The sequence below is a fragment of the Bos indicus genome, chromosome 25, assembly GCF_029378745.1.
Source record: "Bos indicus isolate NIAB-ARS_2022 breed Sahiwal x Tharparkar chromosome 25, NIAB-ARS_B.indTharparkar_mat_pri_1.0, whole genome shotgun sequence".
In the NCBI taxonomy this organism is placed as follows: Eukaryota; Metazoa; Chordata; class Mammalia; order Artiodactyla; family Bovidae; genus Bos; species Bos indicus.
This window is the reverse complement of record NC_091784.1, coordinates 19,769,575-19,785,786: the sequence shown is the minus strand read 5'-3', so window position 1 is coordinate 19,785,786 and position 16,212 is coordinate 19,769,575. Positions and strand designations below refer to the sequence as shown.

Sequence of the window (16,212 nt, the reverse complement as noted above, 5' to 3'; positions counted from 1 at the left end):
ACAGAGACTGACTGATGGAACAGCATATTGATGTCTCTGAATTCAAGTTAGGCTGGGGTATGTGCTCACTGAATGGCTGTGGAGTGGCCAACATGCCAACCAACACATTTAAATGTCTCTTTCTTCATCAAAGGCCTATAGCTATATTTTTATTAAATATGTACATGCTATATCTATTTTGACACAGTATTATATTTGCCGTCAATGTTATTGACAAACCCTGCAATATTTACTTAACCTGCATGACAAAGCACGCTCCTGCTCACAGGAATATTTTTGAAACTGAAATATATATATGCTTTAAATTAGAGAATCTATGTGACAAGGGTATGGGCAGGAAGTTATCAACTACTGCTTCTGAGGGTCACAAGGCCATTTTGGTAAATGGTACAGAGAGACCAAAATAAATAGGGATTTTTCTTTATTGGTGGTTACCCATCCCCTCTGGAGGTAAGAGGGAAAGACATTGATATACAAATGACCTGCCATGGGAATCTCACCTGTATCCACACATGCAAGGGTATAAGTACATTGTGTTTTGATCTCTACTTTGTTCCATTTCTGTTTGGACATAATTTGAAAGCCAGCTTAGCTCTTGTACTTCCTAATTATGTTAAGATAAAATTCTCATAATGAACGCAGTATGAGTTTCTAGTGAGCCTTTCAGGTCTTGGGTGTATCCAAAGTAATCACAGGCTTTAAGATAAACTAAATATATGCATTTACCTAAGATATGCACTTTTGTGTATGTGTACATCTGGGGCAGAGATGTGTCTCATAAAATTTCAATGAAAAACCATGATTGATCCAAAGATGCACTTTTTAAGGGAATTTTATCTGGAAATGGGAAGTTCCAAAAGACAACAAAGCAACACAAAAAGTCCACTTTTAAGTAAATCTATAACTTGGGAAAAAAAAGGCCTAAAAATATTCTGAAGGGTAGTGTATAATTTTAAAGTAGCCATGAGAACTTCCATCAACTGGCTAATTTCTTCATATCAGCTGGCATGTCTGGTGATTGGCATTCCCTTGAAGGCTTTTGTCACCCTTCAGTCTTCTGCCCACAGGCCTTAGTTTTGTTTCCAAGTGGTGCTTCAGTGAGGATATAAGGTCCATGACCTCTAAGGTTAGTGTTTGCCTCATCAGGCAGCAAGATCCTCATTCCGACAGTACCAATATTTCAGAGGTTTTAAGAAAATAATTGGATTTTTGCTCCTAATCAAGAAGAATTGTTAACTGGTTTATATGCAAGGCCTAGTTGGCTCATCATTCTCAGAAAAAAAAAAATTTATTGAGTTAGGAAACTTCATCATGAGATTTGAGATATATTGGTTTGGAAAATTTCCTCAGTTTCTCCTGGCTTCGAAGTCCCCGGCCTCGTAGTGGGGTAAGGCCCATGGGAGGCAGATGAATCTGAATAATAAGAATAATGATAATATTAAAAATTATAGGACTTCCCTGGTGGCACAGTGGATAAGAATCTACCTGCCAATGCAGGGGACATGGGTTTGATCCCTGGTCTGGGAGCAACTAAGCCTGTGTGCCACAACAACTGAAGCTGTGTGCCCTACAGCCCGCACACCACAAATGCTGAGCCTGTATGCTGCAACTCCTGTAGCCCGCGCTCCCTAGAGTCTGTGTTTCACAAGAGAAGTCACTGCAATGAGAAGCCTGTGCACTGCAACGAAGAGTAGCCACCACTTGCTGCAACTAGAAAAAGCCCATGCAAAAGCAATGAAGACCCAGCACAACCAAAAGTAAATAAATAAAGATAATAAAAGAATTGCAATCATAGCAGCAGCTTATATTCACCAAAGATTTACTAGGTACTATGTTCTCTGCTAAGTGCTAACTCCGTGTTGCTGTTTTTTAGTTGCTAAGTCATCTCCAACTCTTTGCAATCCCATGACCTGCAGCATATCAGGCTTCCATGTCCTTCACTATCTCCCAGACTTTCCTCAAACTCATGTTCATTGACTCATGATGCCATCCAACCATCTCATCCTCTGTCACCTTCTTCTGCCCTCAATCCTTCCCAGCATCAGGGTCTTTCCCAATGAGTCAGCTCTTTGCATCAGGCAGGGTCAAAGTATTGGAGCTTCAGCTTCAGCATCAGTCCTTCCAATGAATATTCAGGGTTGATTTCCTTTAGGATTGACTGGTTGGATCTCCTTGCAGTCCATGGGACTCTCAAGAATCTTCTCCAACACCACAGCTCAAAAGCCAACAATTCCGCGCTCAGCCTTCCTTATGGTCCAACTCACACATCCATACATGACTACTGGAAAAAACATAGCTTTCACTATATGGACGTCTGTCGGTAAAGTGATGTCTCTGCTTTTTAATATGCTATCTAGGTTTGTCATAGCTTTTCTTCCCAAGGAGCAAGCATCTTTTAAATTCATGGCTGCAGTCACCATCCATAGTGATTTTAGAGCCTAAGAAAATAAAATCTGCCACTGTTTCCATTTTTTTCCCTTTCTATTTGCCATGAAATGATGGAATCAGATGCCATGATCTTAGTTTTCTGAATGCTGAGTTTTAAACCAGCTTTTTCACTCTCCTCTTTCACCTTCATTAAGAGGCTCTTTAGTTCCTCTTTGCTTTCTGCCATTATGGTAGTATGATCTGCATATCTGAAGTTGTTGATATTTCTCGAAGCAATCTTGGTTCCAGCTTGTGACTCATCCTGCCTGGCATTTCACGTGATGTACTCTGCATATAAGTTAAATAAGCAGGGTGACTGTTCCATGTCTGGTTCTGACTGTTGCTTCTTGACCTGCATACATGTTTCTCAGGCGGCAGATAAGGTGGTCTGTTATTCCCATCTCTTGAAGAATTTACCACAGTTTGTTGTGATCCATGCAGTTAAAGGCTTTAACATAGTCAATGAAGCATCAGATCAGATCAGTCACTCAGTCATGTCCGACTCTTTGCGACCCCATGAATCGCAGCATGCCAGGCCTCCCTGTCCATCACCAACTCCCAGAGTTCACTGAGACTCACGTCCATCAAGTCAGTGATGCCATCCAGCCATCTCATCCTCTGTCGTCCCCTTCTCCTCCCGCCCCCAATCCCTCCCAGCATCAGGGTCTTTTCCAATGAGTCAACTCTTCACATGAGGTGGCCAAAGTACTGGAGTTTCAGCTTTAGCATCATTCCTTCCAAAGAAATCCCAGGGCTGATCTCCTTCAGAATGGACTGGTTGGATCTCCTTGAAGACCAAGAGACTAGCAAGAGTCTTCTCCAACACCACAGTTCCAAAGCATCAATTCTTCTGCGCTCAGCTTTCTTCACAGTCCAACTCTCACATCCATACATGACCACAGGAAAAACCATAGCCTTGACTAGACGAACCTTTGTTGGCAAAGTAATGTCTCTGCTTTTGAATATGCTATCTAGGTTGGTCATAACTTTTCTTCCAAGGAGTAAGTGTCTTTTAATTTCATGGCTGCAGTCACCATCTGTAGTGATTTTGGAGCCCAGAAAAATAAAGTCTGTCACTGTTTCCACTGTTTCCCCATCTACTTCCCATGAAGTGGTGGGACCGGATGCCATGATCTTAATTTTCTGAATGTTGAGCTTTAAGCCAACTTTTTCACTCTCCTCTTTCACTTTCATCAGGAGGCTTTTTAGTTCCTCTTCACTTTCTGCCATAAGGATGGTGTCATCTGCATATCTGAGGTGATTGATATTTCTCTCGGCAATCTTGATTCCAGCTTGAGTTTCTTCCAGTCCAGCGTTTCTTAGGATGTACTCTGCATATAAGTTAAATAAACAGGGTGACAATATACAGCCTTGACGAACTCCTTTTCCTATTTGGAACCAGTCTGTTGTTCCATGTCCAGTTCTAACTGTTGCTTCCTGACCTGCATACAAATTTCTCAAGAGGCAGATCAGGTGGTCTGGTATTCCCATCTCTTTCAGAATTTTCCACAGTTTATTGTGATCCACACAGTCAAAGGCTTTGGCATAGTCAATAAAGCAGAAATAGATGTTTTTCTGGAACTCTCTTGCTTTTTCCATGATCCAGCGGATGTTGGCAATTTGATCTCTGGTTCCTCTGCCTTTTCTAAAACCAGCTTGAACATCAGGAAGTTCATGGCTCACGTGTTGCTGAAGCCTGGCTTGGAGAATTTTGAGCATTACTTTACTAGCGTGTGAGATGAGTGCAATTGTGCGGTAGTTTGAGCATTCTTTGGCATTGCCTTTCTTTGGGATTGGAATGAAAACTGACCTTTTCCAGTCCTGTGGCCACTGCTGAGTTTTCCAAATATGCTGGCATATTGAGTGCAGCACTTTCACAGCATCATCTTTCAGGATTTGGAATAGCTCAACTGGAATTCCATCACCTCCACTAGCTTTGTACGTAGTGATGCTTTCTAAGGCCCACTTGACTTCACATTCCAGGATGTCTGGCTCTAGATCAGTGATCACAACATCGTGATTATCTGGGTATAGGCAATTTGATCTCTGGTTCCTCTGCCATTTCTAAATCCAGTTGGTACATCCAGCTTGTAACTCTATACTGATTCATTATTCCTTATAGTCCTTATACACATTAATTCTCAATATAATCTCACAAAGAATATTATTCTAATATTCATAGATGAGAAAATGGAGGCTCAGAAGGATGAATAACTTGCTCATGATTATATATTAAGTGGTAGAACCAGGATTTGAATCCTGATCTGTCTGACTTCAAAGCTTGTGCTCTTCTTTGCCCTATTTCCTGCATGGAGGGGAAAAACCACAGATCATATAGTGAAATGAGAGTCCAAAGAAGGTGAGGAAAAAGTGTGTATATAAACTTGTTCTGTGCAGAGTGAAAAACTGGACCAACATAAATGTTCAGTGAAAGGGTACTGGTTAAATTATGGCATATTCTTACAAAAGGATACAATGCATCCATTTTAAAAGATGGAAGCAGAGAGATGCAAAAAAGGGAAGTAAAATAAATAGGCAATAGCAGTATGCCTAGTTTCCCATGTACTTTAAGTAAAGAACATGTATGTATGCAAGTATAGAGAAAAAGACTAAAAGGATATATTACCAAACTATTAGGCTGAGCCAATAAAATATAAAATTGCTGTTTTTGTAGGTCAAGAGTAAAATATTGGCAATTTCATATGGTCCAACTTAAAAGTTATAGTGGTCACTCCCACAGGGTGAGAATTTTTGACAATTTTCACTGTCTTATGTGTTCCTTTAAAGTTTGAATTTTATTTATTCTTTTTTTTTAAATTATGTATTTACATTTGTCTGTGCTGGGTCTTCAGTGCTGCATGTGGGCTACTCTAGTTGTGGTGCACGGGCTTCTCACTGTGGCGGCATCTCCACTTGCAGAGCACGGGCTTTAGGGCACCCTGGTGTAGTAGTTGCAGCTCGAAGGCTCTACAGTGAGGGCTCAGTAGTTGTGATGTATGAGCTTAGCTGTCTTGTGGCATGTAGAATATTCCTGGATCAGGGATTGAACCCATGTCCCCCACATTGGCAGGCGGATTCTTAACCACTGGGCAACCAGGGAAACCCTGAATTTTATTTATTAACAATAAACCGGTTTTTTAAAATACTAGAAATAAAAATCTTTCCATGAAAAAGATAAAAGTTAGAAAACTATATAAATGCGAGCTGGATTTCCTTTCCATTTAGGGGAAAGTTGTACAAGTAGGAGAAGTCAGGCATTCACTGACATTTTAGCTTGTTGTAACGGGTTGGTGGCCATGCAAGCATAACTTATTTCCAACATGCCTCCTACAGGGGCTCTAGGCTTTTGGGCAAGCATGAGTCCTCTTGGTATATATTCTTGGAAATACCTGGGTTGACAAGGATAGGTACACACCACATGTTAACTGAAGTCACACTTACTGGCCTTGGATAAGGAATCTGGTAATGAAGTCCAATTTCAATCCTGGCTGTGCATTCATCTATACACTGTTTAATCAGGTCTGTGTCTGTGAGCTATTAAAAGGGAAAAAGAGATGAGATTGTTAGCATCTTTCCAATGCTACATAAAGTAGAGGTACACATTTTCTTAAATTTTTTCAGTTCATCAGCCACTAAATTAAATATTGGTCATTTGAAAAATAAAAAACAATTGAAGATTTCCTGTGGATTAAAACTTTTAAAAATCATTTAGCTAATATAAGCACATAGTAAAAATAATTCAAATAATATAAAAGGATATAATATAAAACAAAATTTTCTTCTTCTTCCTGTCTCTCAATTCCCCTTCTCAGAGACAATTATCAGAAGTTTGTTTGTTTTTCCAGGGATAGTCTATGCATATATAAGTATACTTCTATAAGACCTAGTAGTTTTTCTTACAAAAATGAAACCTCTAAACCCTGCTTTTTCACAAACAACTTGAAGTTCCTTCTATATTTACACGTAACCTGCTCCAGTGTTCTTGCCTGGAGAATACCAGGGATGGTGGAGCCTGATGGGCTGCCGTCTATGGGGTTGCACAGAGTTGGACACGACTGACGCGACTTAGCAGCAGCAGCAGCAGAGCTGCTTCATTCTTTTTAACAGCTGCACAAAATACCAACATATGACTGCATTATAATTTAACCAATCTTCCACCAGTGGACATTTAGGTTATTTCCAATCTTTTGCCATTTTAAACAATGGATCTCGTATTTTTAACTCTTACATATAGTCCCTGCAGATTCAAATTACCCTCTAAGAGGTTGTACCAATTTATATTCCTATGAACAATCCATAAATTATATTCCTACCAACAAAGAATGAGAGTGCTTCTTCATACCCTCCCCACGTAGATGAAGTGTTTCAGCAATTGCTGTCTAGAAACCCCCTGAGTAAGATATTGGAGAATGATCCACCTATTTTGAACTGTAAACTGTTTGCTTATTACTGAGGAGAAGAAATGATGTTAGAAATTTCCAAACAGTTAAACTGTGGTAGTCCAATTTCAAGTAAAGGAATAAAAAGTTCATTCTGAAAACAGAAAGCCAGGAAGTAGATGAGGAGACAATGTTTCGAGGATGGAAAATGAGTCAACATATGACTCTACTAAGAGTCTGAAAGTGGGCTTCAAAGAAGAGCTGGGTTGCATCAGCCCCAGATGACACCCACAGTGAAGCCCAGGCTACCATGGCTTGCAAATTCCAAGGGTGTTCCTGTCCTGTGGTCCTCTTGGAGCACAGAAAAGTTCTAGGACCTGCAATGAATAAAAAGAACCACAGCTGAGTCCCTTTGGACAGAGGCTTAGCTTTCTGACCTCTGTATTTCTCAGAAGCTATTCTGATTGTCTACCTTGGGGGTAGATTTCCATGTTCTCATTTGCCTATTTGGAGTCAGAGCAATTAATGAAATATATTTGGGGTTATTATTAAGCTCTTATAGCAAGTGAGGTTACAGGAGACTACTTAGGTCTACATGAGGGATTAGGGAGAAAGAAGCCCCTAATAAAGATATGGGGACTGAGGGCTTCTAGGGCTCCAGCTGTCCATCTAAACAAGCTGGGTTAGAGTTCTCCAAATTCAGTCATTCAGAGGCTGCCTGCGTGATTTTGTCATCTCCACAACTACCTATACTAATACTAAACTTTCTCTTTAAATGGACTCTGTTAAGTACAGTACTTACAAAATTATCTGATATTATGTTTCCTTTCTAAAACATGGTAAAACAGTACATATTTTAAAATAAAAAACCCATGTACCTCCCCCAACACAACAACATTATCTCATTCATGGACTGGCACATACACCTCTCTGGCTCGTACCACACTGGGCCAATTCAAGCAGAGGCAAATGAAGGATTATTATTGCCTTAACTGTAAGCTCAAAGGGTATTGAGTACTCCTTAGGTGATTGAACCTGCAAAGCTTTACTGGTCATGTACTACTATGATATCCCCATCCCCAGGTTAGACACCATGAGGCCATGGTACCTGCCTTTAACTATCAAGGATGTTACCTGTGCAGAACAAATCTGACAAATGAAGCTACAGACAAGGCACAACTGTACATAATCAACAGGGCAATGACTGCAGACTGCTATATAGGAATTCAGAGTAGATGGTCATCATGGGGTTGGTTGAGGGCAAAGGACTTGAGGAAGACTTCCTGGAGAAGATCAATTGAATCAAAGTATTTGTAAGTGCTCATTAATTTAGTGACAACCACAGACAGGGCCATGAGATATACTATAAAGGTATAAGAAACTGTTTATGTGCTCAAGGAACTGACAATCTGGTTAAGGAGACCATACCAACATAAATGAAACAAATAAGGAAAAAAAATTATGACTGTCTAACTAGGGAAAGGTATATAGGTCAGTGGTCTACAAAGTTTTGATCATCTACTTCTTTCAATAAAAAAACTTCTGAGCCCTGAGAATTCCACGGTGGTTCAGTGGTTAGGACTTTGACTGCCGTGTCCCAGGGAACTAAGGTCCTACAAGCCACACAGTGTGGCAAAAAAAAAATTCTGAGCCCATAGCTTCCATGTGTGTATTTATAAATTTATTAAATTAATAATCAATAATATATATATATATAATAGACATTTTTAAAGGAGCAATAAAAATAAATAGAAACAACACTTACAATATTTTATTTCTAATCCTCAAAGGACTATTCAGGACCTCAAGGGGTACACACATACTGATGTGGTATGCATGGTCTATGCTAAAATCAGAAAAAGTTTGGGGAAGTTGGAGGGTGGTTAGAAGAGAGGAAAGGACTTTCACAAGCAGGTTGGTATTAAAAGCATGTAGGCTTCAGGGATTATAAAAAGGGAAGGATATTATAGATTGGGAGGGTTTCTCAGGTAGCACTTAACCCCACTGGTAATTTTACACTTCTTTCCATCTAACTCTGAAACATCTTTCAGGGACCCTGTCTTGGTTTTGCTCAGTTATATCCCTGATGTCTAGTCTGATGTTTGGAACATGGTAGACACTTAGCTACTTGTTGAATAAACGAATGAGAGCAAAGGGTCACAAAGTAGTGGCAGAAGCTATGGCAGAAATGGGCAAAATGGGAAAGGGAGGTGTTCTTGTGGAAAGATGAATTCTGCTTTGGGCTATTATGCTTATGGTGAGTTCCTACAGGTGGCTGATGAGAGACCAAGATATGGGATCTGGAGCCATGGTCTTTGGGCCTCAGTATGGAGGGGTGACCTTTAGAGGACCCTTATAGCTGGTGGGAGAGTGTGTGAAAAAGACAGGGCAGAAAGGAGACTGAGACAGGGGTCAGAGAGGGAAAAGTAAAGAGAGTAGATTGTCAGAAGTTTCACAAAGTGAACAGTGACAACACTGAATCCATGAGATCAATGAGAAAGAGGCAAGAAAAGTTAGGAGCTGAAAACATCTTTCCATGCTTAGAGCCAGAAAGTCTTCCCAAGAAGCTGACAGATAACACTTTATGGTTTGTCAAATCAAGCCTCTTAGAATGGTTTTTGGCTCCCTGGTATTTGGGTTCAGCTAGCTAATGGAGGCACTATTTTACCCAATTCTGAGGTCCCAAAGGGCAAATCCTCTCTGCTAGCCAAAGAGGCTTGAGTTCAAAGCTAAGTTATGAAGGGAACCTTTGCCTTAATCCTATTCTCTTTCCTCTGAATGGGTTTATACTTGGAGGCTCTGAATAGCTTATGAACTGAAAAAACCAAACACAACTCTGAGCACTTCCTGTGGTAGTGACTGACAACAGGCACAGTGTGTGAGGAACTGATCCTACCCTGAAAATTCTCACTGGACTGATTTAGGTCACCTGGCTCACGCAGTCTTCTGAGGATGCTGAGCCACTTACCAGCTGGACTGAAACTTGAAGAAAGTAAAGAGAGAAACCCAGGTTGGGCTCTGTTTTCCAGTGGTTGGGTAAGCCAGCTAGGTTGTGCCTCTGGCCCTTTCTTGCTCCACATTCTGTCCCTCTAATTTGTGCTGCTCAGTCCTCTCAACTATAGGATAGAAAAGAAATGAACAAACACCACAAGAATTGCTCTCCTCCTTGCAATCTCCAACGGGGCCTACTTACATTTTTGTTTTTTTGGAACAGCGTTCTGGCTTCATTTAATATGTACTGTTTTTCTTTAATGGTGTCTTCCATCTGCCCTGATGCAGCCTGCCATTTCTTCGCAAGCCTGAAAATTCTGCGGTAGAGGCCAAGAACTTCTTGTCGTGTTGCCATTGTCATCTTCCGACCCACCAAAATAGAAGGGAGGATAATTTGCATAAAAATTCAGTTTGTAGGCAGTACAGCAGCTGTACATTTTAAAAAATCAAGCTCTTTAATTAGTCTAGAAAATAACTGCTCTTTCTCAACAGATATGTTTGGTAACATTGCCAGAATGGTGCTGTATGAATATCAGCAATCTCTTAGACAGCCTTGTACATCATCCCTTAGCTGAAGGTTGTTCAACCTTGTTGTTTGCCATGATGACTATTTTTATGAATATGACAAAACAAAAATGCACATTTAATGTTCTTTAAACCAGTGTATTCTTTCCCAGAGTATCTTAGAAATGATGCTTTTAGTGTATATACTGATAAAATTACATTACTAACTTGAGTGCACAGGAGAAGGCACATTTTGAATAACTAAATTTTCTAGTTATGTGAGAACTTGAGTTTAATGCAGGGGGTGTAAACTGAAGTGCCTCTGGGGCCTAGCAGGCAACAAAATGAGGAAATCTGGCTAGTGGGGACAGTGGCCAACTAGAGATGTGCCCCCTTGAAACAGGACAGTTGGCTACTCAGTCCCAGCCAGCTATTCTTATGTAGAATTGAGGTCCTAAGGGTGCCAGATTTCCTGACAGCTTAACAATAGGTGGCAGTCAAGATGTTTAAAATAAGAAATTTCAAAAAACACAGTATTTATTTTTGAAAATGCAAGTACCCAGAGGGCCAAATAAAATGAGTCTGCAGGCTCAATTCCACTTGTCAGGTTGCAATCTTTTTTTAGTTCATCATAATCTTGTTGAAAATATTTCTCAAAATTGTTGGTCTACTTCCTTCCTTGTCCACATAAGAACTGTATAATAAATACAACTGAAAATCTTTCTGATGACTGAAGATCTTGTGGCCCTTCTGAGTTTTCACTCTGAAATACATCAGTTTTAATTTCAGAGGATTTGGCCAAGGGAACCAACCCAACTATATTCCTGAAAGCTAGCAGTATTTTTAAAAATTAAGTTCCTGTTAAAGTTATTTTTATTATAAAATATTTCAGATATACAAATATATAGTTAATAACATAATTAAGTCATATATTCTTAAAGAACCTTAAAGAATAAATTATACATAGAGTCAAAACCCCATTGTACCCCTTCCAAATTAAATTTCCTCTCCTCTCCCCTAGAAGGAATCACTATCCTGAATTTGTTTACCTTTCTCACATATTGGCTTCCCTCATAGCTCAGTTGGTAAAAGAATCCACCTGCAATGCAGGAGACCCTGGTTTGATTCCTGGCTCAGGAAGATCTGCTGGAGAAGGGACAGGCTACCCACTCCAGTATCCTGGCCTAGAGAGTCAGACACGACTGAGTGACTTTCACTTCACTTCTCACATATAACTTTATGCTTAACATACTATTGCTTAGCCAGTTAAAATTTATATATATATGAGGTATTATATCCTTCCACTTGCCTTTTTTGCTCATACTTGTACAATTCATCCATATCCTGTAGCTGTGGTTCATATATTCTAACTACTGCAATTCAGACCACTGCAGGAAGCTATCCCAACATACTTGTCTATTCTCCTACTGATGGACACTGAATTTTTCCCCCTTCCCTCTCTTTTTCACTTATGCAAAAATGTCAGCCTATTTTTTTTAATAACTTTATTTCTTTATTTATGGTGTGCTGGGTCTTTGTTGCTTTGTGGGCTTTTCTCTAGACTGGCAAATGGGGGCTACGCTCTGGTTGTGGTTCCTGAGCTTCTCATCTCATGGCTTCTCTTGTTCTGGAGCACTGGCTCTAGGGCACGCAGTCTTCAGTAGTTGCAGCATGTGGGCTCAGTAGTTTTAGCTCCCAGGCTCTTGAGCATGGCTCAATAGTTCTGGTGCACAGGCTTAGTTGCTCTACAGCATGTAGAATCTTCCTGGACCAGGGATCAAACCCGTATCTCCTGCGTCGGCAGGTGGACTATCACTGAGCCACCAGGGAAGCCCCAGCCTATTTCCTTACTGTTAACTTCTACATCTAAAAGAAATTCACGGATCTTAGGCAAGATGGAACAGTGGAAAGACCCTGAGCTCACCTCTATAGGCATACCAAAATTGCAACTATTGATGAGAAAGCCTGGAATATAGCAAAAAAGATCTCCTACAGCTAAATAAATAAAGAAGGAATCACAATGAAATGGGCAGGAGGGGTGGAGCTGTGGTACAGTCAAGATCCATACCCCTAAGTGGATGACACACAAACAGAAGAATAATTACAACTGCAGAAGTTCTCAAGAAGCAGTAGCTCCAAGCTCCACATCAGGTTTCTTAGGTTGGGCGGCTGGCACAAGAAGACAAGCCCCTAGAATGATTGGCTTTGAAAGTCAGAGAGGCTTACTTTTTAGAGATCCAGAGAGTGGTGGGATATAGAGACTGTTCTTAATACAGACTATCACATGGGCAGAAGCAGTAATGTGAAGGAGCCTAGGTCAGACCCACATGCTGATCTTTAAGAGTCTTCTGGAGAGACAAGAGGCAACTGGAGCTCATCCTGGAGTCATTGAAACTGATGGCAAGTGTTTTGGGAGCTCGTTTCACCACATGGACCTATTGCTGGCAAGCGTCACTTTGGAATTCTTCCTCTAGCTTATTAGATATCAACCAGACATCACAAACCTGTCTGGGATGCCTCAAGCCAAGTAGCTAGCTGAGCAGAGAAACACCCCACCAACCACCAAACAAGCTGCCTTAAGACTCCCTGAACCCACAGCCATCTCAGGACATGGTTCTATCCACAGAAGGGCCAGGAACTTGCCCCACACACCACACACACTAGCCCCAGGACTTCCAAGACCCTGCGCCTACCCTGAAGGGACATTTGAACTTAGCTCTGTCTACCAGTGCAGCAACACTAGCCTCAGGACCACTACAGCCCTGAAGCCTGCCATGGCAGGACCCAACCCACCTACCATCAGGCTGGCACCAGGTGCAGAATCCCTAGGCCACCACCACCAAGCCAGTATCAGCTCTGAGACATGTTGGGACCTTTAGAGCCAGCTGCCCCAGGATCAGGCCTCATCTACCAGCACCTAACACAAGCTTTGGGACAGCCTGTGCCCTGTAGCCAGCTGTGTCAGGAATCAGCTGCACCCATCAGCAGGTAGATGCTAGACTGGGGAACCATGACTCTGCAAACACCCACCCCAGAACCTGGCTCTACCCACCAGTAAGCCAGCATTAGCCCTGCGGCCCCTCATGATTTTATAGCCAGCTGTGTCGTGACCCAGTCCCACCAATCAGCAGTTGGCAGTATCAGAACAAGTCAGGGCCTAACAAGCAGTTAGACAAGGGGCCAGCCATGCTTACCAGACTGCCCACAGTAGTCAGCCCACCATAACTGAAGGACCCATGCAGTTCACCTAGTGGGTACCCCTTGACATTACAGTTCTGATGACCAGAGTATGGTGGCAGGATACACAGAATGTTTCCTACAAAAGACCATTTTTCCAAGGTCGGGAAATGAAATCAATCTACCAGATGTATAGACATAAAAATGGCAAATTAGGCAAAATTAGGTGATAGAGGAACACATTCCAAATGAAGGAATAAGATAAAACCCTAGAAGAAAAACTAAGTAAAGTAGAAATAGGCATTTACCCAATACAGATTTCAAGGTAATAAACATAAACATGATAAAAGAACATGGGAGAAAAATGGATAAAGAGAGTGAGAACTTAGACGTTTTTAACAAAGAGAAAATATAAAGAGTTAGAAAATATAAAGAAAACCAAATAGAGATAAAGAGTATAATAACTGGAATAAAAGACACAGTAATGTAAATCACTGAAGGTGAACAGAAAAAAGAATTAAGAATAAAAAGAAATCTAGGTGACATTTAGGAAAACAATAAGCACACTAACATGCACAATAAAAGGGTCCTAGAAGAAGAGAGAGAGAGAGAAAGGGGCAGAGAACACATCTGAAGACAAAATAGCTGAAAATTCCTCTAGTATGGGCAAGGAACCAGACATACAGGTCCAGGAAGCACAAAGTCCCAAATAGGATCAACCCAAGGAAAGCCACACAAAGACACACTGCAATTAAAATGGCAAAAATTAAAGATAAAGAGAGAATATTAAAAGCAGCAAGGGAAAACTAACAAGTTACCTACAAGGGAACTCCCATAAGACTATCGACTGACTTTTCAGCAGAAACTCTGCAGGCCAGAAAGCAGTGGTATCATATGTTAGTATTTAGAGGGACGAACGGGAAAAACCTACAGCCAAGAATATTCTACCTGGAAAGATTTTCATTCAGATTTGATGGCAAGATCAAAAATTTTATAAAGCAGCAAAAGATAAAAGGGTTCAGCACCACCCAAAATAGTTTAGAAGATGTTAAGAGAACTTCTCTAAGTGAAAAATAAGGCCGCAACTAGAAACATAAAAATTACAAAACGTAAAAAGCTCACTGGTAAAGGCAAATATATAGTAAAGGTAGTAAATCAACTATATACAAAGCTAGTAGGAAGGTTAAAAGACAATAAACTCATTAAAGGTTTACTGGTTAAAAGACAATAAACTCATTCCTCATAGATGAGGAATAAACTCATCTATGTTTGCAATAAGTATACAAGGGATATACAAAACAAAAAGTTGTAAAATATAATGTCCAAAACAGTAATCATCAGGGAGGGAAGTAAAAATGCAGGGTTATTAAATGCACCTGAAATTAAAAGATCAGCAATTTTTAAAAATTAATTTATTTTAATTGGAGGCTAATTACTTTACTATATTGTAGTGGTTTTTGCCATACATTGACATGAATCAGCCATGGATGTACATGTGTTCTTCATCCTGAAACTCCCTCCCACCTCCCTCCCCATCCCATTCCTCAGGGTCATCCCAGTGCACCAGCCCTGAGCACCCTGTCTCATATATCAAACCTGGACTGGCGATCTATCCCACAAATGATAATATCCATGTTTCAATGCTATCCTATCAAATCATCCCACCCTTGCCTTCTCCCACAGAGTCCAAAAGTCTTTTCTCTACATCTGTGTCTCTTTTGCTGTCTCGTATATAGGGTCATCATTACCATCTTTCTAAATTCCATATATATGCATTAATATACTATAATCAGATGGTGACTGCAGCTATGAAATTAAAAGACGCTTACTCCTTGGAAGGAAAGTTATGACCAACCTAGATAGCATATTCAGAAGCAGAGACATTACTTTGCCAACAAAGGTTCGTCTAGTCAAGGCTATGGTTTTTCCTGTGGTTATGTATGGATGTGAGAGTTGGACTGTGAAGAAGGCTGAGCGCCGAAGACTTGATGCTTTTGAACTATGGTGTTGGAGAAGACTCTTGAGAGTCCCTTGGACTGCAAGGAGATCCAACCAGTCCGTTCTGAAGGAGATCAGCCCTGGGATTTCTTTGGAAGGAATGATGCTAAAGCTGAAGCCTCCAGTACTTTGGCCACTTCATGCAAAGAGTTGACTCATTGGAAAAGACTATGATGCTGGGAGGGATTGAGGGCAAGAGGAGAAGGGGACAACAGAGGATGAGATGGCTGGATGGCATCACTGACTCGATGGACGTGAGTCTCAGTGAACTCCGGGATTTGGTGTGGACAGGGAGGCCTGGCGTGCTGCGATTCATGGGGTCGCAAAGAGTCGGACACGACTGAGCGACTGATCTGATCTGATCTGATCTGATTGGTGTTTTTCTTTCTGACTTACTTCACTCTGTATAATAGGCTCCAGTTTCATCCACCTCATTAGAACTGATTCAAATGCATTCTTTTTAATAGCTGAGTAATATTCCATTGTGTATATGTACCATAGCTTGCTTATCAATTCGTCTGCCAATGGACATCTAGGTTGCTTCCGTGTCCTGGCTATTGTAAACAGTGCTGCGATGAACATTGGGGTACACATGTCTCTTTCAATTCTGGTTTCCTCAGTGTATGCCCAGCAGTGGGATTGCTGGGTCGTATGGCAGTTCTATTTCCAGTTTTTAAAGGAATCTCCACACTGTTCTCCATAGCGGCTGTACTAGTTTGCACTCCCACCAACAGTG

At 40.9% G+C, this 16,212-nt stretch overlaps 1 protein-coding gene across 1 annotated transcript in view; it reads right to left on the bottom strand.

Moving 5' to 3' along the window:
- Nucleotides 1–404: 404 nt before the first annotated feature.
- Nucleotides 405–16,212, bottom strand: part of LYRM1 (LYR motif containing 1) — a 38,041-nt gene continuing 22,233 nt past the window's right edge. Inside the window, exons 4-6 of the mRNA XM_070779190.1 lie at nucleotides 10,000–10,158; nucleotides 5,869–5,961; nucleotides 405–1,413 (exon numbers count right to left, since the gene is read on the bottom strand). Coding sequence (XP_070635291.1) covers nucleotides 1,297–1,413; nucleotides 5,869–5,961; nucleotides 10,000–10,158 — 369 coding nt within the window. The 3' untranslated portion in view covers nucleotides 405–1,296. The remainder of the gene's footprint in view (nucleotides 1,414–5,868; nucleotides 5,962–9,999; nucleotides 10,159–16,212) is intronic.